This window comes from Rattus rattus, chromosome 18, assembly GCF_011064425.1.
Source record: "Rattus rattus isolate New Zealand chromosome 18, Rrattus_CSIRO_v1, whole genome shotgun sequence".
Lineage (NCBI taxonomy): Eukaryota > Metazoa > Chordata > Mammalia > Rodentia > Muridae > Rattus > Rattus rattus.
The window spans coordinates 6828731-6851990 of record NC_046171.1 but is presented as its reverse complement, the minus strand read 5'-3'; the positions used below and the strand labels follow the sequence as shown (position 1 = coordinate 6851990).

At 56.2% G+C, this 23260-nt stretch overlaps 2 protein-coding genes across 17 annotated transcripts in view; both read left to right on the top strand.

Moving 5' to 3' along the window:
- The window catches only part of Syngap1 (synaptic Ras GTPase activating protein 1), a 30069-nt gene extending 10996 nt beyond the window's left edge, over positions 1–19073 (top strand). For 3 of the 14 annotated variants that reach the window (XM_032889238.1, XM_032889247.1, XM_032889249.1), the window contains 16 exons: positions 111–202; positions 571–692; positions 2180–2333; positions 2535–2633; positions 4266–4889; positions 4999–5143; positions 5341–5485; positions 6843–7079; positions 7165–7366; positions 7575–7753; positions 8391–8432; positions 8750–9821; positions 10292–10465; positions 11724–11935; positions 13483–13573; positions 17154–19073. In XM_032889238.1, the coding sequence (XP_032745129.1) occupies positions 111–202; positions 571–692; positions 2180–2333; positions 2535–2633; positions 4266–4889; positions 4999–5143; positions 5341–5485; positions 6843–7079; positions 7165–7366; positions 7575–7753; positions 8391–8432; positions 8750–9821; positions 10292–10465; positions 11724–11935; positions 13483–13573; positions 17154–17300 (3737 nt within the window). In that variant the 3' untranslated portion in view covers positions 17301–19073. Of the gene's footprint in view, positions 1–110; positions 203–570; positions 693–2179; positions 2334–2534; positions 2634–4265; positions 4890–4998; positions 5144–5340; positions 5486–6842; positions 7080–7164; positions 7367–7574; positions 7754–8390; positions 8433–8749; positions 9822–10291; positions 10466–11723; positions 11936–13469; positions 13577–14325; positions 14406–17153 lie in introns of those variants that run through there. The other 11 variants (XM_032889237.1, XM_032889248.1, XM_032889242.1 and 8 more) reach the window with 8 other exon arrangements.
- Positions 19074–19881: 808 nt separating this feature from the next.
- On the top strand, positions 19882–22876 carry Zbtb9 (zinc finger and BTB domain containing 9). Of its 3 annotated transcripts, none has more exons than XM_032888838.1 (2): positions 19882–20008; positions 20291–22876. In XM_032888838.1, exon 2 carries the CDS (start codon positions 20293–20295, stop codon positions 21688–21690), a length of 1398 nt encoding a protein of 465 aa, XP_032744729.1. In that variant the 5' UTR covers positions 19882–20008; positions 20291–20292; the 3' UTR covers positions 21691–22876. The 3 variants fall into 3 exon arrangements, with proteins under 3 accessions (XP_032744729.1, XP_032744726.1, XP_032744727.1); XM_032888835.1 differs by having other exon boundaries at positions 20254–22876; XM_032888836.1 differs by lacking the exon at positions 19882–20008 and adding an exon at positions 20015–20110 and having other exon boundaries at positions 20254–22876.
- Positions 22877–23260: the final 384 nt, after the last annotated feature.

Genomic DNA, 23260 nt, shown 5'->3' with positions numbered 1-23260 from the left:
GCTGAGGGGCCTGGGGAGGTGGCTAATACACTGGCCCGGGGTGGAAATCGGGACCAACAGTTCCCCAGCCCCTTCCCCAACTTTCCTCCGGGCCCTTTCCTCCCCTCCAGAATACCACTTGGGTCGCTCGAGGAGGAAGAGTGTCCCCGGGGGGAAACAGTACAGCATGGAAGCCGCCCCCGCTGCGCCCTTCCGGCCCTCGGTGAGTGAATGAAGTGGCTGCCAGATGTGGCTCAGCCTAGCCCCTCCAGCCCCAGCGGGAGCTCCAGGATTCTGAAAAAGAGGGCCCAAGGAAGAGTGTGCATGTATTCCCCACCTCTTTGGTTTACCCCTTCTTGGCTCTGCCCCCTACTTCTTGGACCAGCCCTCCCACCTTTTCCAAGCGAGTGTGTGTGTTTGTGTATCTGCTCACATCAGACAGTACCCGTGGGAGCAAGGAAGACAAACTGGTGTCAGGGCTCTTGTCCCTTTTCCTCTGCTCCACGTTCTTCCAGGGCTTCCCTGCCAGCTCAGGGTGTCTAGGGAGAGACTGAGCTGCCCCAAGCACCCCATTTCCCATTTGCTCCCCAGCAAGGCTTCCTGAGCCGGAGGCTAAAAAGCTCCATCAAACGTACAAAGTCACAACCCAAACTTGACCGGACCAGCAGCTTTCGACAGATCCTGCCTCGCTTCCGAAGTGCTGACCATGACCGGTAGGTACAGGACCTGAAATGAGATGGGTGGAGTGGGGGTTCCCTGAGGACAAAGGTCAACGGGCTTATGCTGGTTGGGGTGCAAGAGACTTCAGGGAGGAGCTGGCCTAAGCTGTGGGTGGCAGGAAAGAGGGACAGACGACCTGCCGAGGCAGGGGAGGAGGTGAAGGCGAAGCCAAGGAGGTCAGGAGGGCTCGCAGAGTGGACGAGCTAGGCCTCAGAGACCCCAGCAGCAGGGCCAGTGGGGAGCCACAGGACAATGGGAAAGGGAGCGTCTGGTATGCAGGTAGCAGAATGGGGCAAAGGCTGGAGCTAATCCCGGCCTGAGGAAGCCTGCTTGCCTTCTGCCCTTCTCTGGGCTTCCCCTCGTCCAGTCACTCCCTGGAGAGAATCTGTCCTTTTCTCTGCATCTGTGCTCTCCCAGGGACTGAGCAGGGTAGGGAGGTTGGGCTCAGGTGAGTCACACCTTTCCCTGCCCCCTTCCAAGTAACCAGTGCTGGATTTGGGGCTGGAGGGGGGGGTGAGGGCATGGTATTCCTGGCCGCGGGGGCGGGGGGCCGGGGGAGCGTGGTGCTGACGGCAGCCAGAGCCTGTGATGACGGGGCTGCTATAAATAACTTCACGGAGGCTCCCACACCCGAGCTCCCCTCCTGCTTCCCCATGCTCTCCATCTTGGTCCCCTACCCATTTCCACACCACTTGGTGTCCTTGTTCCCCTCGCTCTGGTACCTCATCCCAGTTTATCCCCTGCTCCCGGTGGCACAGCACTGTGTGCGAGTGGCCACCCTGGTCCGTGCTCCGTAAGGAAGAGCTTTCTCTTCCTTAGCCTTCCTGCGCCTGCTTTTGCCTCCCCCTGCTGTGGTGCCTCCTCCTCCCCACGTCTGCTCCCCAGCCTCTGACCTCTATTCTGCCCCCTTGCTCTCTCCTGCCTTTCTCTCTTTACCCCTGGTTGTATTAGAAACTCACTTCATTTATAGTTTGAATCATAAAATGTTTATTAGATACTAACTGTGTGCCAGGGCCAAACCAGACATTACTGTATTTCCTCTGTGACTCAAGTCTTTGCTTCCAGTTTTTCCTTTATATTGAGATTCTGGATTCTGGAGTCACCTAGACATGTCCAGGCCATTTTGTTTTTTCCTTTTCTTTTTTGCTGCTGCTTTTTTGTTTTTGACATGGTTTGTTTTGGGTTTTAAAGACAAGGTTTCATCATGTGGCCCTGGCTAACCTGGGACCTGCTATGTAGACCAGTCTGGCCTCAGACTTAATAGGGATCTACCTGTCTCTGCCTCCTGAGTGCTGGGATTAAAGGTCTGTGTTACTCTGCCCAGCAATTCTGAGTATGAGTTGACACAGATAAGTCCCTTGAAAGGCATTGGTTTCCCCTAACCTGGGCTTCCCCTGTGAGGCTGTGTGTGATGGACTGAGGCTCTCCTCTGGCGAGGAGAGGGCCTTCCCTGATGCTTCTCTGAACCTTGTGCTGCCAGGGCCCGGCTGATGCAGAGCTTTAAGGAGTCTCACTCCCATGAGTCCCTGCTGAGTCCCAGCAGTGCTGCTGAGGCCCTGGAGCTCAACCTGGATGAAGACTCCATTATCAAGCCAGTACACAGCTCCATCCTGGGCCAGGAGTTCTGCTTTGAGGTAGTGGCTTTGCGGGCTGCTGTGGACTGAGAGGCAGGGATGCAGGAGGGTAGGGGCCCTGAGGGCCTTGAGTAAGTGGCACATGCGGGGATGTCAGGGGAACAGGGCTGGGATAAGGAAGGAAGGCGTGGTGTGGTCTTTCGCCTCTAGGAGGCACGCTTCTCCCGTGGGGCCCCATCTCAAATCCACACTCCTCTCCAGGTAACAACATCGTCTGGGACAAAATGTTTTGCCTGTCGGTCTGCAGCCGAAAGGGACAAATGGATTGAGAATCTACAGAGGGCTGTGAAACCCAACAAGGTATTGAGGAGAACGGGAAACAAGGGGCAGGGCCTGTGGGCTAAGGGAGGGGTTTGGGAGGAGAGGGCAGGTACCAGGGCCCAGGTGATTCCCATTATTCAGACCCCTGTTTATTTCCCTTCTCCCCATCTGCTACCTTACATCACACCCTGCTTCGCTGACACGAGAGTCATAGCGCTAGGGGGCCAGCCAGCAGGACCTGTTGGGCCCTCCAGTTCAGGCTAAGGGCCAGCCGGAAGGCCTCACTTGCCTAACAGGTTGTTATCCAGCCCCACTCACAGTGCTCTGTGAACCCTGGCTCTTTTTACAAAGTCTTCACAAGCATGGTTGGACTCCGTGACCTCCAGGTCCCCTTGACAGGGCCCCTGTGCATCTGTGTTTCAACCAAGACCTATGTTCCACCAGGATAAGATGCCACTCTGTCAGCTGGTCTCTGACTCCAGTTTGTGGCAGGCTCACAGTCCTGGCCATCTTTCTCTTTCCCCCCAGGGCCTTTATTAGGAAGTCCCACTTAAGTGCTAGACACAGTCGGAGGCACACAGGGTCTGCACCGCACTCTTTCAGCACTGTACTGGCCTGCGACTCCTACTAGCAGCTTAAACTGGCCCTCAGGCACTGCACTGGCTCCACATGTAACACAAGCAGTATTTTGTTTTTACACATCTGACGTTTCTGTGGGATTTTCTCATCTGAATCTTTAGGGTGTTCCTTACTTTAAAAAAAAATGTTGCTGGGCGTGGTGGCACAGGCCTTTAATCCCAACACAGAAGTGGGTGGATTTCTGTGAGTTCAAGGCCAGAGTGCATTCCAGGATTGAGCTTTGTGGAGTAAGAAAACCAAAAGGAAATAACATAAAAACTTCCTTATTTATTCAGTGGGGATGGGGTGGGGGTGGGGAGGTCACAGTGCACAGACCAGAGCATGGCTTTCTGGACCTGGTTCTTTCCTTCCACTCTGTTGTGGGTCCTGGAGCGCACACCCATGCTTGGCACCTTCCCCAAGTAAGTCATCTTGTTGGCCCTTCCCTGCTTTTGACCTGTTACTCAAGCATTTTCCAGCGTGAATTCTGTATGAGCTGCCCTTCTCTGTTAGCTGCCATGGCTGCTGTAAAAAGCCACCATGAACTGAACCAGCTGAAGCCATTCCCTCACTGCTCAGGGGTCTAAGTCCAGCGTGAGCAAGGCCGTGTCAGTTCTGAGGCCGTTACTTCAGTCCTTCCCTCTTTATGCAGCTGCCTTCTGTCTGTATGTCTCTAGATGACCCTCTCCATGTGATAAAGTCACCAATAGATGGATTAAGAGATTATATTAACATCTGTCAGGTCGCTCTTTCTGAATGACATCACACTCAGATTCTAGAGAGGCGATAATTTGAGGTCATGGCTAGATATAGTGGTGCATGTACTTCTGGTACTCTCGGGTACATATGCTCATTTGAGGCCAGCCTGGGCTACTTAGTGAGCTATCTCAGAAACCAAAACCAGGTACAGTAGAATTTTGGGAGTGGTGGACGCTATTAAAGCCCAGTATACTTACTGCTAACCCTATGGCCACCATCTTGAGCCCGCGTGCTCACTGTCCTGGTGTGTCTGTCTTTACCCATTTATCTGCCCCAACCACGTCCTCATGCCAGGACAACAGCCGCCGGGTAGATAACGTGCTGAAACTATGGATCATAGAAGCTCGAGAGCTGCCCCCCAAGAAGCGATATTACTGCGAGTTATGCCTGGACGACATGCTCTATGCACGGACCACCTCCAAGCCCCGCTCAGCCTCAGGAGACACTGTCTTTTGGGGCGAGCACTTCGAGTTTAACAACCTGCCTGCTGTCCGGGCGCTGCGGCTGCATCTGTACCGTGACTCGGACAAAAAGCGGAAGAAGGACAAGGCAGGCTACGTTGGCCTGGTGACTGTTCCAGTGGCCACCCTGGCTGGGCGCCACTTCACAGAGCAGTGGTACCCCGTGACCCTGCCAACAGGAAGTGGGGGCTCTGGGGGTATGGGCTCGGGGGGAGGAGGGGGGTCAGGGGGCGGCTCAGGGGGCAAAGGGAAAGGAGGCTGTCCTGCTGTGCGGCTGAAGGCCCGTTACCAGACAATGAGTATCCTGCCCATGGAGCTATATAAGGAGTTTGCAGAATACGTGACCAACCACTACCGCATGCTGTGTGCCGTGCTGGAGCCCGCCCTCAATGTCAAGGGCAAGGAGGAGGTCGCTAGTGCACTGGTTCACATCCTGCAAAGCACAGGCAAGGCCAAGGTGAGCCACGTCCAGGGAAGGCTGGCTGGAGGGCAGAGAAGAGGGAATGAACTCAACTGACGGGGTCGGACTCTTCAGAGGCTGACCCTGGGGCTTTCCTGGGCTCCAGGACTTCCTTTCAGACATGGCCATGTCAGAGGTAGACCGGTTCATGGAGCGGGAACACCTCATATTCCGCGAGAACACGCTCGCCACTAAAGCCATAGAAGAGTATATGAGACTGATTGGCCAGAAATACCTCAAGGATGCCATTGGTACTTCAGGCCTTCCCCTGAACCTCCCCGCCCACCCCACTACCCCTAAACCTGGGCGCCCAGTCCCTACATCCACCTTCCTCAGAGTCCCGGACCCCAGCCTCCAACCATCTGATTCTGCCATTCCTCCAACCCAGGGAGCCCCTGCCCCTGCCCTTGGAAAGTGTGACCGCTCCCTGTTGTACACCCTCTCCCAGGGGAGTTCATCCGTGCTCTGTATGAATCTGAGGAGAACTGTGAAGTAGACCCCATCAAGTGCACAGCGTCCAGTCTGGCAGAGCACCAGGCCAACCTGCGGATGTGCTGTGAGTTGGCCCTGTGCAAGGTGGTCAACTCCCATTGGTGAGACTGGGAACGCTGGGCTGGGGGGCCAGGGCTGGGCGGTTGTGTGTTCATCCGTTCATCCGTCTGTCCATCCTCAGAGGACTGAGCATCAGTACGGGCAAAGCACTTTCTGGGGTGTCGTAGAACAGAGAGAGGTGGACAGGGCTGGCTCCTGACTTCAGATGACCTCTGACCAAAGTGATCAGGGATGCACGAGACGCTCGAAAAGCCACAGAGCCATTGTGATGTGTCCCATTAAGGGAGGGTCCCTCGGGCAACACCAAGTCAGAGAAGACGAAGGCGTGTGGGGTGCCCAGGGCTGGGCTGGTATTTGAACACAGTAGGCAGAGGGCGTTTCCGGGGCAGTGAGATAGCACAGGTGAGGGAGGTGGTGTGAGAAGGCTGTGATCCTTCAGAGGATGGCTGGCAGCTGCAGCCATGGCTCTAGTGGAGGCAATAGCGGGGAGAGAGCTGTGCTTTGGGAAGGAGAGAATCTGGAAGTCCAGGGTTCAGGAGTCTGCAGCCATCAGAACACTCTGGGGTAGCCTTAAAGGTGTTGGCATCAAGAAGCGTGGCTGAGACTGGCCCAGAAGTCAGTGAGCTCCGTGGTGAAGGAAAGGGGGAAGCGCAGTCCCCGTGAGGCTCTGGTTCCGGTGTGAAAACCAGATGTAGATCCAGGTAGAGATGGAAAGTCTAAGAGGGGCTGCTCAGGTCGGCTAGCGGGAGGACAGGGATTGTCAGTCAGGATGACTCGAGGTCATGAGACTGTAGTGCCTAGGGACCCACAGCCTCATTGGCAGAACCAGGGGAGTCTAAAGGAGGAGCCAGCTGGCAGTGTGGGGGCGATGGTGAGCTGTTTTACAGTGTCAAGTTTAAGGTGTCAGTGGGACATTGAGGTGGCGCCGGGAAGGAGGCGGGGAAGAGTGAGCCGAGCCATCCCAGGGCTGGGATCATGCCTGGGCACGCCCATCCCCATTTCCCTGGAGTCCAGAGAGTTGGGGGGTCCGAGCTCCCTGTGCCTCAAGTGACCCTCCATCTCTCTCCCATCTCTGTCTCTTCCCTCGTGTCTGTTTTTCTTCTCCTCCTCTCCTTGTCTCTCTCACGCCCTCTGTCTCTCTCCCCGTGTCTCTCTCCCCTCACCCCTTCCCCCTCCATTTCTCTCTCCGGAATCTGTCCCTTTCCCGTGGCCCTCTTCTTCAGCAGCCTCCTGTCTTTCTCCTGCAGTCCCTCCCTCCTGGTCTCTCACCTGTCTCCACACCTCCTCTCACCTCCTACCACCCCTCAGCATGTTCCCTGAAGGCTGAGGGTCTCTGGGGCTCAGTCCCGGTCTCTCTTTCTCTCTCTCTCTCTCTGTCTCCCCACCCCTTCCCCTCAGCGTGTTCCCGAGGGAGCTGAAGGAGGTGTTTGCATCGTGGCGGCTGCGCTGTGCAGAGAGGGGCCGGGAGGACATTGCTGACAGGCTGATCAGCGCCTCGCTCTTCCTGCGCTTCCTCTGCCCGGCCATCATGTCACCCAGTCTGTTTGGACTGATGCAGGAGTACCCAGATGAGCAGACCTCACGAACCCTCACCCTCATCGCCAAGGTTATCCAGAACCTGGCCAACTTTTCCAAGTGAGGGAGCCTTCAGGACGGGCGGGTTGAGCCGTGGGCTTCTGGAGGTCTCCCGAGTCACCAGAGCATCTGTGCCCCTGGCTAGGTTTACCTCAAAGGAGGACTTCCTGGGCTTCATGAACGAGTTTCTGGAGCTGGAGTGGGGTTCTATGCAGCAATTCTTGTATGAGATATCCAACCTGGACACACTGACCAACAGCAGCAGTTTTGAGGGCTACATAGACTTGGGCCGAGAGCTCTCCACACTTCACGCCCTGCTCTGGGAGGTGCTGCCCCAGCTCAGCAAGGTCAGTAGACGTCCCCTCTGTCCCATCCCCAGGAACTTCCACAGGCACCCAGGCTGAGAGACTATCTCTGCACACAGCTCTCACCACCTTCCTGTTCCCAGAAACTCACCACCACTTCCAACACACCTCACGACACCTCTACCCGTGGCCTCCGAGGCCCTTTTAGGACTGGGCACTCACTCACCAAGTGACAGCTTTGTCCTTCCAGGAAGCCCTCCTGAAGCTGGGCCCGCTGCCCCGGCTCCTCAGCGACATCAGCACAGCCCTGAGGAACCCTAACATCCAAAGGCAGCCGAGCCGCCAGAGCGAGCGCGCTCGGTCTCAGCCCATGGTGCTGCGCGGGCCGTCAGCCGAGATGCAGGGCTACATGATGCGGGACCTCAACAGGTGAGCACCCTGCCCCACACCCTCTGCTCTGAGAGCCCGACCACCCCTGGGTGCTTCCTGCTGGGCCCTGGATGGACCTCTAGACCTTAGGAGGGACGAGCAGAACGTCCTTAGGGACAGTGGTTAGAGTACAGGCAGTGGGAGGCTGGGAGCTCTTCAGAGCCAGTGAGGGAGAGGTGCAGAGCCCAGAAGTTCTTGGTGGCTCCTCGCTCCAAGTTCAGCTGAAGCAAGAGGGACCCTGCTGCAGCTGGCCTGCTTTGTTCCCCTGACCACCCACTGCTTGTCCTTAGGCTGTGTCTCAGCCACATGGTACCAAGATCGTCAGGTGTCTCTGGGACACTTAACCCCCCCGCTCCCTGCTCCCCCATGCCACCTTACCCCAGAGGGCTCTCCATGTCCAGCACTCAGAGAAGCAGCAGGTGGGGCCAAGTGGGCCCTGCAGCCCGGCATCCAGTTTGACGGGGGAGGGTCGGGTCTGGGCCTCAGCTCTGGATGGTGTCCTTCATCTTGCGATTACTCTGCTGTTCCTCACCCATGTCTTCGTCTGCAACACCACGCCTCTCCCACTATCCTTCCATCATCGTCCACACCTCTCTCCTCCTCCCATCTGTGCTTGCCCCTTTGCATCTCTCTCCAGCTCCATCGACCTTCAGTCCTTCATGGCTCGAGGCCTCAACAGGTGAGGGCTCTGTCCTGCCCACCCTTCTGTCCTGCCGCACTGGCCTTCACCCACCTCCTTCACAGTGCACCTCATCTCCTCCATGCCTGCCCAGACCAGCCCGCCCTCCTCCTTTTCCAGGCCTTATGCCCTTCCTAGGCCTTGTCCCTTCCCTTCTCCCTCCTCCCTGCCTTGCCTGCCTCTCTAGGGCGGCCACCACCAGCTCTCAGCCCTCCGGTGGGTCCCGCTTTTCACCTAAGGCCAGCACCAGCCTCCAGGCTCAGGTGCCAGCAGTCCTGCCTGGCCTTACTGCCTGTGTCCCCCTTTCCTCCCAACAGCTCTATGGACATGGCTCGCCTCCCCTCCCCAACCAAGGAGAAACCCCCGCCGCCCCCTCCCGGTGGGGGTAAAGACCTGTTCTATGTGAGCCGGCCACCACTGGCCCGGTCCTCCCCAGCATACTGCACGAGCAGCTCGGACATCACAGAGCCTGAGCAGAAGATGCTGAGTGTCAACAAGAGTGTGTCCATGCTGGACCTGCAGGGCGACGGGCCTGGGGGCCGCCTTAACAGCAGTAGTGTTTCCAACCTGGCAGCTGTTGGGGACTTGTTGCACTCAAGCCAGGCTTCACTGACAGCAGCCTTGGGGTTGCGGCCTGCACCTGCCGGGCGCCTCTCCCAAGGGAGTGGCTCTTCCATCACAGCAGCTGGCATGCGCCTCAGCCAGATGGGTGTCACTACGGATGGTGTCCCCGCCCAGCAACTGCGCATCCCTCTTTCCTTCCAGAACCCTCTCTTCCATATGGCTGCCGATGGACCAGGGCCCCCAGCAGGCCATGGAGGGAGCAGTGGCCATGGTCCACCTTCCTCCCATCACCACCACCACCACCATCACCACCACCGAGGGGGAGAACCCCCAGGGGACACTTTTGCCCCGTTCCATGGCTATAGCAAGAGCGAGGACCTCTCTACAGGGGTCCCTAAGCCCCCTGCGGCCTCCATCCTTCACAGCCACAGCTACAGTGATGAGTTTGGACCCTCTGGTACTGATTTTACCCGTCGGCAGCTCTCACTTCAGGACAACCTACAGCACATGCTCTCCCCGCCCCAGATCACCATCGGTCCCCAGAGGCCAGCTCCCTCAGGGCCAGGAGGGGGCAGTGGTGGGGGCGGTGGTGGGGGCGGTGGGGGCCAGCCACCTCCCTTGCAGAGGGGCAAATCTCAGCAGTTGACAGTGAGTGCTGCCCAGAAACCCCGGCCGTCCAGCGGGAACCTATTGCAGTCCCCGGAGCCAAGTTATGGTCCTGCCCGTCCACGGCAACAGAGCCTCAGCAAAGAGGGCAGCATTGGGGGCAGCGGGGGCAGCGGTGGCGGAGGGGGTGGAGGGCTCAAGCCCTCCATCACCAAGCAGGTAGGTGAGGGTAGGGTGAGGTGGCGTGGGTGAAGAGCAGGGAGGGAAGCAATAGTATAGTCTGGTGTGACAACTTTCTCACCTTCTTTGTTCACTAAACAAACGTGTGGCATTTGGCTTGTATTCTCACCGTTCAGGAGGCAAGGTGATACAAGGTGACACGAGTTCTGAGGGCAGCTAGAGCTAGGTAGTGGTATTGTCTCTAAACAAGAAGCTGACAAACGTAAGGAGAGAGCCCTGAGCAATGTCCTGTGAACCGAGGCACCGAGGGTGTGTGGATGAGCAGTGGAGGAGCCCACCCTTGCACCTCCTCTGGGCAGGCCGGCAGGCAGGCAGGATTGCCTCACTAGTGCAGAGGGAGCAAGGCTCAGGCAGGGTGCAGGTCTCGGGGTCATTTCTGTGTTCTCTGCCTCTGAGCACGCCCTCCCTTTCGCACCTTTCTGCTCTCTGCCCCTCCTTGCTGGTCACAGCATTCCCAGACTCCATCCACGCTGAACCCCACGATGCCGGCCTCGGAGCGGACCGTAGCCTGGGTGTCCAATATGCCTCACCTGTCCGCTGACATCGAGAGTGCGCACATCGAGCGGGAAGAGTACAAGCTGAAGGAGTACTCGAAGTCCATGGACGAGAGCCGACTGGACAGGGTATGCCGGCCTTGCCCTCCAGCCCCGTCCCCCTTTCTCATGCCAGGGGAGGAGGGCCGTCTGTCCTTCCAAGGAAAAACATCTATGCTCAGATAGTAGGGTAAAAAGAAAACAGACAGCCCTTTTTTCTGTTAAGGGCAGAAAGATTTCTAGCCCAACTCTCTTTGTGGGTAATGTATACCATTTGTCTATACCGTGGGCTGGAGAGTGCTGTTTAAGCTCTGTTAAAGCTCTGAGGAAGAGAATGGCTCCAGGATTAGGGCGAGTGTGAGGAAAGCACCCCAGCTGAGCCTGGTGGCAGAGGCCTGTGGACTGAGGTCAGCAGGAGACTAAGTCAGGAGATGTCGGTTCAAGGCCAGCTTGGGCAACTTAATGAGGCCCTGTTTCAAAATACAAAGCGAGAAGAACGCCGTGGGACAACGTGTGTGGTAGAATGTTCGCTAGGATGCAGGAGGCTCTAGGTATCAGCGAGTTCTACCAGAGGGCCAAGCACTCACGCCCCAGAGTAGCTATCCCAAGCTCTGAGTCCCCTCCTATGGGGTAGAATGACTGCTTAGGCCGTCAGAGGACACTAAAAGCTTTTAAGGTTTCCTTTCCTGCCCTCCTGCCCGTTAGATGAGGGACCCTCATGCTCGTTGAGGACAGCCCAGTCCAGCACGGCACACAGCTTTCCAGCTGGGAATATGCGCTGCTGGTGGCTGGTGGCTTCCTGTGTGGCACGTGTGCACCGCTGCAGTCCAGGAGCAAAAGCTTTAGTTATTTCACTGTTAAGTTGTGTGTGAGCTAGGGTAGAGCTTCGTAGTGGGGCTCTGGGTTTCATCCCTAGCACTGGGAAAAGGCAGAGCACATGTGCTCTACATGTAAGCCGCGTGGAGCCCAGACTCGTGTTAACAGTTGTGTTCTCAGCCTGTGAGCCCTTTGACCTTTGTCTGCAGGACAGGACTGGGGGGCACATGGGAGACAGCACCTCCCCCCTCACCCAGCGTCTTTTTCTCCCTCCCCACCTGTGTCCCGTGTTCCTATGCATGTGTGAGGTTGGCTCATTTCTGAGGTGTGGGACTGACTTGGATTTTGCTCCACCGTGAAGCAGCCTCAGTATTACTTCAGGCTTTCTCCTGAGCAGATGGAGTGTGTTCATAGGCAGGGAAAGGGTGGGGTACTTCCTTGTGCCCTGGCTGAAGTGACAGGGACGGGAACAGGCTGGCAAAGCCAAGGCTAGGCGCCTCTCACAGTGCGGGGTCGTGTGCCCGGCGGGCAGGTGAAGGAGTACGAGGAGGAGATCCACTCATTGAAGGAAAGGCTGCACATGTCCAACCGGAAGCTGGAAGAGTACGAGCGGAGGCTGCTGTCCCAGGAAGAGCAGACCAGCAAGATCCTGATGCAGTACCAAGCCCGCCTGGAGCAGAGCGAGAAGCGCTTGAGGCAGCAGCAGGTGGAGAAGGACTCCCAGATCAAGAGCATCATTGGCAGGTGAGGGGCGGCCCGGGGAGGGTGAGGGCGAAGGGGAGACCTGCTCAAGGTGTTGAGCGGTCGATGCCTTACCGCCAGCACTGCTTACACACTAACTCCCGAGGCCCCAGGGAGCTACAGCAGTGCCTTAGTCTAGCCATCAGCATCCCGACTTAGGCCTGATCTCCCTCCCAGCTCTCCCTAATCCACAGCTCCCCCAGCAGTGCCTACCCACTCCTGTGTCCCTGGCCGGAGCTCCTTGTTCAGGCTTGCAATGGGTTCCATTAGATGAGCTTTTAGCTCGTCAGTGCCCCAAAGGACCTGCTCCTCAGGGGCCACCACAGCCAGAGCCAGGCATGCTCTGATCTAGTGTCATGTGAGACATTTGGTACCACTGCAGGGACTGTCTTATGAGACAGCTTCAAAGTCTTCAGTGACTCAGGCATGGGGCACCGAAGCTCCGCCCTCTGCACAGACGCAAGGCCTCTAGGCTCTGGCTGGCGGCATCTTAGAGATACAGAAGCCTAGCTGTACGCAGTTGTACACGCTTTTTGGTTGTTTTGAGAGAGGGTTTCTCTGTGTAGCCCTGGCTGCCCTAAAACTTGCTCTGTAGACCAGGCTGGCCTCACACTCAAGAGATCCACCTGCCTCTGCCTCCCAAAAGCTGGAATTAAAGGTGTGCACCCACACCACCTGTTTACTTGTGCACACTTTGAATGTGTCTGTAACCCCACATTTAGGAGGCTGAGGCAGGAGGGCGATCTAAGCTCCACGGTGCGCTCTAGGCTTCCCTGGCTACAATGTGAGACTCCATCTGAAAACAACCAATGGGAGAGATCAGGTCTACTTTCATGGGTTTGAGAGATGACTCAAGTGCTGGAGAGGACACACAGCTCTTCTAGAGAGTCTGAGTTAAACTCCCAGCACCCACGTCGGGTGGCTTCTCACTCTCTGTAACTCCAGTGCTACAGGGGCGTCTGATACCTTGGGCCTCGGTGGGCTCCTGCACTTGTGTGGGCTCCACACACAGATACACAATTAAAATACATAACAGGCTTGGTGGCAGTGGGGCGCACGCCTTTAATCCCAGCACTCAGGAGGCAGAGGCAGGCAGATCTCTGAGTCTGAGGCCAACCTGGTCTAGTAGAGTAAGTTCCAGGACAGCCAGGGCTACACAAAGAAACACTGTCTCAAAAAAAAGAAATAAGAAGCTGGGTGTGCGGATCCTTGCCTTAAATTCTGTCACAGGGGAGGCTAGGGCAGGCAGCTCTCAGAGACAAGGTCAGCCTTGTCTACACAGTGAGGTCCGGGCCAGCCAGAGCTACACAGTGAAACAACACATGTGTCTTTAAAAAGCCCCAGGAGGCAGGCATGAAGATCCCTGGGAGAAAGTGGAAAGCGAGACTCTGGTGACAGCATCTTTTGGGTACTGGGGGAGGAGGAATTCTGCAAGGAGGGGAATGTCCAAGGTTTCTCCAGAGTTGCAGGGGTTCCCCAAGGCCAAGAGTACTACAGGTGGGCTCTCAGTCCGTGCTGGCCACTAACCCCACTGAAGCCCGTCCCTTCAGGCTGATGCTGGTGGAGGAGGAGCTGCGCCGGGACCACCCCGCCATGGCTGAGCCGCTGCCTGAACCCAAGAAGAGGCTGCTCGACGCTCAGGTGGAAATTACAATGTCATTTATCTTCTCCGTGTCCCATCCCCATCCATCCCACCGTCTCTGTGCACTCACTGCACCAGCCGTGCCGCCCTGGCCCCATCCCTGTCCGTCTGTCTGTCTGTCTCCCGTTGTCCTCAGTTTGTCTATTCATCTGCATCCCGTTGTCTGTGCCTCTCTCACTCCTGGTAGTGCCAGCCTTCCTCCTGTGCCTTCCTGTCCTCTTCCCACTCCTGCCTGCGCCTCAGGGCTGCCACACCACTCGAGCCTCAGCCTCTCAGCCCCCTGCCTCCTCCTAGCCCAATCCTGTCTGCTCCCTCAGCTCTCCTTACTCAGGAAGGCTGATGGCTCTACTGGATAGAAGGGAGCGTAGTATAACCTGAGCTGTAATTTCTCCGGCCTGGGTACCCTAGAGACTCAAAGCTCTCTTGACTTCCATTCTGACTCCTTGGTGGAGCCTACGAAGCCTCTTGCCCCTGGTTCTTCAGATGCTAAAGGCCTCTCCCAGAGACCCCTTTCCTTAGTTGAAGTTCAACCTTCCTTTGGCCTCTGGTGTTTTCCTGAAGCTACTAACTCCTGTCACCACCCTCTCTGCTCCTCAGACAGCTTCCAGGCCTTTCTGCACCCTGGCCCCTGCTTCCCTCAGATCCTGCTCTCTCCTGTCCATATTCCTCCTCCCTCTGCTCTGACCACCAGGCCTCCCTGCCACCACCACCAAGCTTCCTGACCCCATGACCCCACTCTCTCCCCCTGCAGCTCCTCATCAGGTAATTCTCCTGGTTCCGCTTTGACCACGGGCGGAGGACACTGGGGGAGGTGACTCCGGACCACTGCAGGTTGGTGGTGAAGCCCACCCCCTCCAACTCTCTGGAGCCTCTGCCCTCTCACTGCTACGCACCACACCCAGAGACCCTCCACAGGCCCCTCCCTCCTGACACCTCCTGCACAAACCCCCTTCCCAAGGTACAAGCAGGCTCACCTGCTGGCACCCCCACACCTACCCTTCCATGCTTAGCAGTACCAACTGGACCCTCAGAAAGACCAACACAGTTACAGGTTCCCCAGTTCTCTCCAGACCGGCCCCACAGCCACCTCCTGCCACCACCCGCCTTTCCTCTACCTATCCAGTGTCTGTCTGTCACCCCCCATTTCACCAGAGCGTCCTTGGGAGCTGGGATGTTGGAGTGGGTGGGACAGGGGGGAGGGATATTGGGCTGGGGCCAGGTTGGAGGGCTGTGCTGACTGCAGCAGGTAGGTTGGGGTTCCCGCTTCCTTTCCTAATCCCTCACCCCCTCCTGCTGTCGCCTCCTTGCTCCTTCTCCTTTGCCCTTGTGAGGCAGAAGGAACCTGGGGCCTCCTTACTTCTCCTGGGTGAGGTTGGGAATGGAAGGGGCCCTGGAGAAAACGCTGGAGACGGCGTGGCGGTAAACAGCGCAGGCAGCACATGACAAGCAAGAGTCTGGGGCAGATGTGAGGCTAGACTGAGTTTCATGTGGCCTGTAAGTTGGAAGTGAGGAGAAACAGGCTCTCTAGAATGTATTCAGGAGCTCAGTAGCCATATTTAGTACCAGGCAGGGGCACCAGGAACAGCATGTTAAATAGCCTCTTCCGACAGCCAGCGCCCAAGCTCCTGTGGCTGATGCCGTGCATCCCTCCTGCCCAGGAGCCTGTCAGGACACAGAGTCCAGTCCAAAGCCAGTGAGCGGGAGGCTGTCAGGGTGCCTGTCCTGAGACACATTTCTGTGGGAGGAGCTGTGGTGGACAGGGGCTCCTCAACACCTTTTCTCTCTGCCTGCCCAGCCTCTGTCAAAGCTGTCAGTGATCTGTAAACAAGTGCTGAGAGACACCAAGGAACCTCGCCATTTAGAGGACTCCTGCAGTGAATTCTTTTGTAAAATGAGTAATGGCACCCTAATTTACCCAGTTTCTAAATTTGGGTTCATGAGGGCGTAGGGGCATGCCCATGTCGTCATGAGCAGACAAGCAGAGTGGAGGCCATCTGAGGGTTCCTTCCCCTGCTCTCCTGCTGCGTGCACTCAGGGTATCCCACTGCCTGCCTGTGAGATACCCAGAGGGCCAAGGGGGCAGCTGTTTAAGGTTATATTTTGGGTGGCATTGTAACAACAGGTGAGTCTTTGATTCTGACATGGGGCGGGGAGCTGATCTTGGAAGCCTTCATTTTTTTGTGTCCTTTGGAGAAAAGGTCAGATATAGATAACTTCACGCTGCCCGACCTAAATGTGGCTTAGACAGCCACATTTGTACTTTGGACATTTGTTCCTATTTGTAGGCCTTGATCCCCTGCAGCCCAGCTACTATGTAAAGCTAGTAGCATTCATTTTAAACACTAAGTATGTGTCTAGCACTGAGGAGCCACACGGCCCCTCTCCCAGCACAGGCACAGAAGGCTGCGCTGTGGGTAAAAGAGCTGTAGAAGCTTCTGAAAATAGGTCCAGGAGTAGCCTAGGGTCGCTACTCAAGCTGGAAGCCTGGGGAGGTGAGCTGAGACAAGAGAAGGATGGGGTGGGGCGGGGAGGGGCGGGGAAGGATGGGAAGTCAGTCAGTCCACGAATGCAGTCTGGGCACAGTGAATGCCTGGTGGGTCCTGCGCCCTTTGGGATATAACAAGCCTTTCACAGGGCCCCATATCCGATATGTACAAGTCATAACCGCAGCAAAATTACAGTTATGAAGTAGTAACAGAATCATTCGCCGGTTGTGATGACCCCATGAGGAACTGTAGCAAAGGGCTGCAGCGTTAGGAAGGCTGAGAACCACTGCTCTAAACCTGTGAGTCATTCCTACCAAGTATGCGTGCGAGGGGTCTTCATACAAGATGTCCCTCCACATCACTTCCCCATCCCCACCCTGTCTCCAGTACAGCAAAGCCTAGTTTGGGATGTTAGACTTGAAAGGTCCACTCTAATAGCTGACAGAACTGAATGACAATGTCTGTTTAGTGAAATGCTTGTCTTCAAAACACAGTAAGTAGAACTCTAAACAAGGCCTCCTTCCACACAGGCCCTCAGGGAGCACAGCCTAATGAATGAAGTCTGTTTGCTGGTGTAGGTTAAGTCCCCCTCCCACAGACATATTTCCACCAATTTGTTTAGCACACTCTTTTTTTTTTTTTCCTCACAGATAAAGGAGAACTCAAGGCCTGCTTTTTGTTCAAATTATTAACAAACTTGCAGATCTGTAGGGGTTTGCACTAATGAGGTTTTGCCATACTGCCTCCTCTGGTTCCTCAGTGCGCTCTGGAATTCCTGCCTAGGTGGAGGCTGCTGGGAGGGGGCTCCATGGAAGCGGGGCTGGGACCGGGTGGGTTACATACATAGACCCTGAAATGGGCGTATACTGGAGGGAAGGTGAGAGCTAGCTGGTTTTGAGCTGGTTTTCTGGTGTGTAGCTCGAAGGCTCCTGGTAGGAGTCAGGGTGGTTTCCTGGAGGTGAGAATCAAACAGGAGGGGGGTGGACACGGCTGTGGAGTGGGCTGGGTGCAGGTAAGCACAGCTTGGGGCTAGCATCCTGGCCCCCGCGAAGCGTCTCAATAAGTCCGCGCTCTCCTCTTTGGTGTCTTGCAGGAGAGGCAGCTTCCCCCCTTGGGTCCAACAAACCCGCGTGTGACGCTGGCCCCACCTTGGAACGGCCTGGCCCCCCCAGCCCCACCCCCCCCACCCCGGCTGCAGATCACAGAGAACGGCGAGTTCCGGAACACCGCAGACCACTAGCCCACCCAGCATCACAGACCTCCTTCCCTGTGCACCCTACCCCGGCCCACCCAGCGTCACAGACCTCCTTCCCAGTGCACCCGACCCTGGAACATCACCAACCAACAGGACTGGACGTCACCAAGGGACAGCGGGATTGTCTCCCTTAATGCCTCCTTGGGGCACCCATCTGTCAACCCCACTGCTCCATTCCAGGAGGGAGAGTGGGACCCTCAGCTGCCCTCTCACCCCAGGACACCACCTACCCCACACAGACCCCTTCACTCTGGGGTGCTATCCCCATCCTCTGCCTCACAGTTCCCCTGAGCACTGGGGGACAGACCCTCACCCCCACACTGGGGGTGTGGCACCTCCAAACTTTCAACTTCAGGGTGATTTTTTTAGCAGTAACCAGAGCTGACAATCTATAACCCCCCTCTACCACCCCATTTTGGCCTCCCCTGCCCCCCTTGTTATGGGGAGGGGACCCCGGGTGAGGGGGCCCTATTACCCCTTGATTTCTCAGGAGCGTCTGGGGGGGCTCAGCACGCACAACTCCTTCTCCTCTTTCCACTCTTACATTAACTCTCCCCACCCAGAACCCAGATGGGGTGGAGGGGGCCACCGGGGCAGGGAGGGGGCGGCAAGGGGGGAATGGGAGTTGCCTCCCCTTCTTCCCACACCTGATCTGCTCTTGGCTGGTCCCAGAGCGGGGTGAGGGGGCTTATGCCCCCCCCTCCCCCAGTGTGTTGGGTGGGGTGGAATTGAGGTTCGGATGAGGGGGTTAGGGTTTAGGAGGCCATGTGTGTTGGGTTGTAGAGGACAGATTAGCTGATCTGCCCTACCCCGACACACAGCCAGTCCTCTACCCCTTCTCTCTCTTGTCTCTACTCCCATGGGGAGGGGGGAACTTACTCTAGGAAAAGCCATGTCTCTCTCCCCCAGGATGGGGGGACCTGTGTTGGAGGATGGGTGTTTGGGGGCCCCCTTACATGACTCTGTCCCCTGGGGGAGGTAGGACAGGGCTGGGCTTCCCTCTCACCCTCCCCCTCACCCAGTCTCCCTCCCTCCCGCCAGCTCCACGCTTTTTCGGTGTTTTCTGTACATAGCTCTCTGGCGGAACAGGGGAGGTAGGATGGATGGGGTCTGGGTGGGTAAACCATGAAGGGGAGAAACCCCTCCTGGGTACCCCTCTTCTCTGACTGCTGCCCTCTACCCAGCCTTGTCTCTTCACCCCTTCTTGCGTTTGGTATTGAGAATTCTTCCCAGACTCCAGACTCGACCTTTCTTTTGTATGAACAGCTCTCCTTCAAACTTACCCCTCTACATACACCCACCCAGCCGGGGCCAAATTTATACTTATATAAAAGTTGTAAATATGTGAAATTTTATCCCATTCCCTCTCCTCTGCTTCCCCACATCAGGCCTTACCCTTGGACCTCCTCCCTCCTCTTTGGCTGTTGTAATTATCTGGGGTTTGTACTGTACATAATTGGGGTGGGGGGCTGGGAGGCGACCCCTCTGTACAGAGCTTCCTGGCTCCCTAGCCCCACCCCTCATTTCCTTCCCCACCCACCACCTTAAGAGTAGGGAGAAGATCTTCTTACTCATTTTTTTTGCTGTTTGTTTACTCGTTCTCCTTTCTGCTCCTGCTCCCAGACTCTCGGTCCACACCCCCACCCCCCACTCCCCCTCTTTTCTCCCACTCCCGGGTCCATTTCCTTTTTTTTTTTTTTTCTGGAGTGTGTGGTGAAACAGAAAAATCATGTTTAATAAACGGAGATTGTTCTTTTATCGCTGGGCTGACTTTTATTTTTGGTTTTTCAAGACAGGGTCTCTGTGTGGTTCTGGGCTGTCTTGGAACTCACTCTGTAGACCAGGGTGGCCTTGAACTAGAGAGATCCGCCTGCCTCTGCCTCCTGGGACTAAAAAAGCGTCTGTCGCGGGGCCAGGTGTTGGGCTGATTTTTTAGCCTGGGGTCTCCAGAACCACCTGAAGGCTGACAGGGACTACTTTGGGGGAGAAAAAGTAAAACAAAATCATGTCTTCTTCCACTACACACTGCTCCAGTCAGGAAAACTATATACGGCAGGGCCTTTCTGGTGAAACTCCTACCCCCGTTCTCTACCCGCCGGACACTCGACCCAAAGGCGCTGAGGCTGGGAACCGGCTTTTAACGCCCGAAAGACTCCAAGTGCAAAACCCTCTCGACATAGGGTTTAATTGTGAGGACGCTTGTCTGCGAAATGGAGGAAAGAACCGGGGTGCTCAGCATGCGTGCGCTCCAGACTTCTGACCTGGCTGCCCCACGTGCACGCGGAGGACAGCCGCATCTCCTACCTCGCGCGGCAAGAGTCGGGGGATACACACACCGCGCTGCGGAGCCAGTCACTCCCCTCACCCCAGAACCCGCAGAACCACCCTCCTCATCGGCCGCTCACCCCCGAAAACATTCGCCGCCGCTCCAGCAGCCCGCCCGCCCCAAGCCCCGCCCCTCCGACTGACCAGCCAATGAGGAGAGGTCTTGTAGGCCGCCGCTCTCCCATTGGCTGCAAACCAGGTCCGGCCCTCCGCGCCTGGCTGCAGTGGCGTCCGGCGGAACTGCGGCAGCTTCCGGCCGGCCAGGCGCAGTGGATGTGAGGAGCTCCGACGCGGTCGTGCGTGCGGTGGGGGCGTGTCGGTGGGAAGTCGTGGGGCCGGAGCTCGCGGAGCCGGCCTGTGCGAGCAAGGTGAGGAGGGGCGAGCGGCGGCGGAGGGCGACCCGAGCCAGCGAGGCGGGGCGCCATCCCTTCCCTACTTGGCTTCCGCTGGGCCTGGAAGTGAAAACACTGGTTAGTGTTTTGCTGGGTTTCTTGGTGGGCGGAACTAATACACAGAAACTTGTCACTGAAGAGTTTTCAAGTGTCGGTAGGGAGCGGCTTGAGGCAGGTCTCATACCCCGAACTTGTGTGACCCCAGTCTCTTTCCTCTGCAGTCTTCATCCCCGGGATTTATTTCTCCCTCCGAGGTAGCCATGGATGCTTCGACTCCTTTGCCTCCCGCACCCTCTTCTCCGAGGTGTAACCCAGCCCCACAGACAATCCACATTGAGTTCCCTCATCATAGCTCTTCGCTGCTGGAATCCCTGAACCGCCATAGGCTGGAGGGAAAGTTCTGTGATGTATCCCTCCTGGTTCAGGGCAGGGAACTGAGGGCTCACAAAGCAGTGTTGGCTGCTGCCTCTCCTTACTTCCATGACAAGCTGCTATTGGGGGATGCGCCCCGACTCACTTTACCGAATGTCATCGAGGCAGATGCGTTCGAGGGACTGCTTCAGCTCATCTATTCAGGAAGCCTCCACCTGCCATTGGATGCTCTTCCTGCCCATCTCCTCGTGGCCAGTGGCCTTCAGATGTGGCAGGTAGTAGATCGGTGCTCAGAGATTCTTCGAGAGCTAGAAACGTCCAGTGGAATTTCATCTGGTGGAGGAGCCTCCAGCCTCACACTTCTTTCCACAACATCTGCAGGAGGCTGGTGCATTCGCTCTTCCCCTTTCCAGAACCCAGGGCGGTCCTCGGCTTCCACAGAGAATTCTGCTGCCCCTGAGAGCCCCAGTGGAGGGGAGGGGGGTGAACTAGAAGGAATGTTACAGATTCAGGTCAAAGTAGAGGAGGAAGAGGAGCAGAGGTCAGCAGCCCCACCCTTTCAGACCCCTCAGCCTGAGAGAGTGTCAGGAGCGGTTTCCCAAGCTTGCGGATCCCACCCGTTGCCTACATCGACTCTTCCCAGCAAACCTTCAGAGGATGAGAACTCAACACTTGATCCTCCTGCCCCTCCCGTACAAACTTCCCAAATCTTATATGTTAACCAGGAAAACATCGAGTGTAAGGAGGAGATATCAGGAGGCAGGACTCTGTCTGGAGGAGCAAAGGAAAAGACCAAAGTACTGCCTGGAGAGAACTCTGAGGAAAATGGGGAGCTAAGATACTTGCTGTCCTCAGGAGGAGGGGAGACGTCTGGGGCAGGAGACCCATCCTGGAAACCAGTGGATCTCCATGGGAATGAAATCTTGTCAGGGGGTGGAGGACCCGGAGGAACAGGGCAGGCTATGCACGGGCCTGTGAAGCTAGGAGGGACACCCCCTGCAGATGGAAAGTGCTTTGCTTGCTTGTGTGGAAAACGGTTTGCAGTCAAGCCGAAACGAGACCGACACATCATGTTGACCTTCAGCCTTCGCCCCTTCGGCTGCGGCATCTGTAATAAACGCTTCAAGCTGAAGCATCATCTGACAGAGCACATGAAGACCCACGCCAGAGCTCTGCACGCGTGTCCCCATTGTGGCCGCCGGTTCCGGGTCCAGGCTTTCTTCCTTCGACACCGGGACTTATGCAAGGGCCAGGGCTGGCCCACTTACCACTGGACTTACAAATGACTACTGATGCTCTGTAGTGATTTCTAGGACAAGATAGCCATGCTGCTGACGGACTTACCTTCCACCACCTCAGTCCTGGATCATGTGGTCCTTCCAAGAGATTATATATGTCATGTTGTAAACCCCTTACTCTTGGGGATGGGCCTCACCCTGGTATATTTGGAAGTCCTGTAGGAAGGTCATGCTTCTGATCACTCAACCGGAATGGCCCTTTTTGTATTGATAGCCCGTGAAGGAACCGCTGACCTCAGGTTATATTAGCAAGAGAAGAGATGGAGCAAAATGACCCAGTAACTCTCACCTCATCTTCACGAGGAGGTGAGGGAGCTGCTCTCCAACTAGGAAGACATTTGATTCAGAGCTCAAGTAATTGCCAGACTCAGCTCTGAGCAGCCTCTGCCTCATTGTCAACGGTATCCCGACTCTGTACTTTCTGTCATTTCTTTCCAGAAGCTTTTTAAAGTTGTACTTTTCTTTTCTCACCAGGAGACACCTTTCCCAAATATCCTTTTAAAAATGGATGGAGAGGTGGCTCGGGCACTGACTGCTCTTCCAGAGGTCCTGAGTTCAAATCCCAGTAGCCGCATGGTGGCTCACAACCATCTGTAATGGGATCTGACGCCCTCTTCTGGCCTGCAGGCGTACATGCAGACAGAGCATTCATACATAAAAAAAAAAGTACTTGAACATGAAGCAAGTGTCCTTCACACATTTAATCACAGCACATGGGAGGCAGAGGCAGGTGGATCTCTTCAAGTTCAAGGCCAGCCAGGGCTGCGCTCGGCGAGACCCTATCTTGAGGGGGACAAATAGTACTCGAGCACTTTAGCAAACTGAGCATTTCACAGGTTACTCTGAAAGCCCATCGCAGAGGGTCCTCCCTCAGAGGCCTTCACCTTGTCTTTCACTACCACTAATCACAATGACAGATGTGACCCAGGAACTCAGGAGGTGGCAGCTGGCCTACAGCGCTCCCGGGGTGGCATTTCCCCCGCTTAGAGGATCTCAGGGTTGAAACCACACATGGTGAGGATCTGCAGAGGAGCCACGGTGGGACCATGCTGCTCTCTTTTCCACCCCACCCACATCGGTAGAAACAACACCTTTGTAGAGGTAGAGGGGTAGATAGAATGGAGGTGAAGGGGAATTTAAATTATAATAAACTGCCCTGCAATCTAAACTGACAGTAGGCTGGACTGAGTAATTTATGTGCAAGAGATGTGAGAGCGGATGTGCGGGAGCTGCGTGTGTTCCTTTTGTATCCAGTTACATGGCTGGGAGAAGAGTGAGGTGGTTTCACAGAGACGTCACAGACAGTGCTGTCCCAGACTCGGGTCCCGCCGCTGCTGAGGAACCTCAGGTAAGTTAGCATATGTTCCAGAGTCTGACCTGCTCCTGCTCGGTTCTCTGTCTTGGTTTGTTGAGACCTTGTCTTTCCGTCTAGCCCAGACTGGCCTCAAACTCATGATCCTCCTGCAACCCCTTCAATACTAGGATTACAAGCACTTATTGACATGTCTGGCTTATGTCCACTTTTTGAAAGGCTTCGTGTCACATGATATTAGCTTAA

Bases quoted from the DNA above. Each gene is read 5' to 3' on its own strand.
- Zbtb9 (XM_032888838.1), top strand. From the start codon at position 20,293: ATGGATGCTTCGACTCCTTTGCCTCCCGCACCCTCTTCTCCGAGGTGT.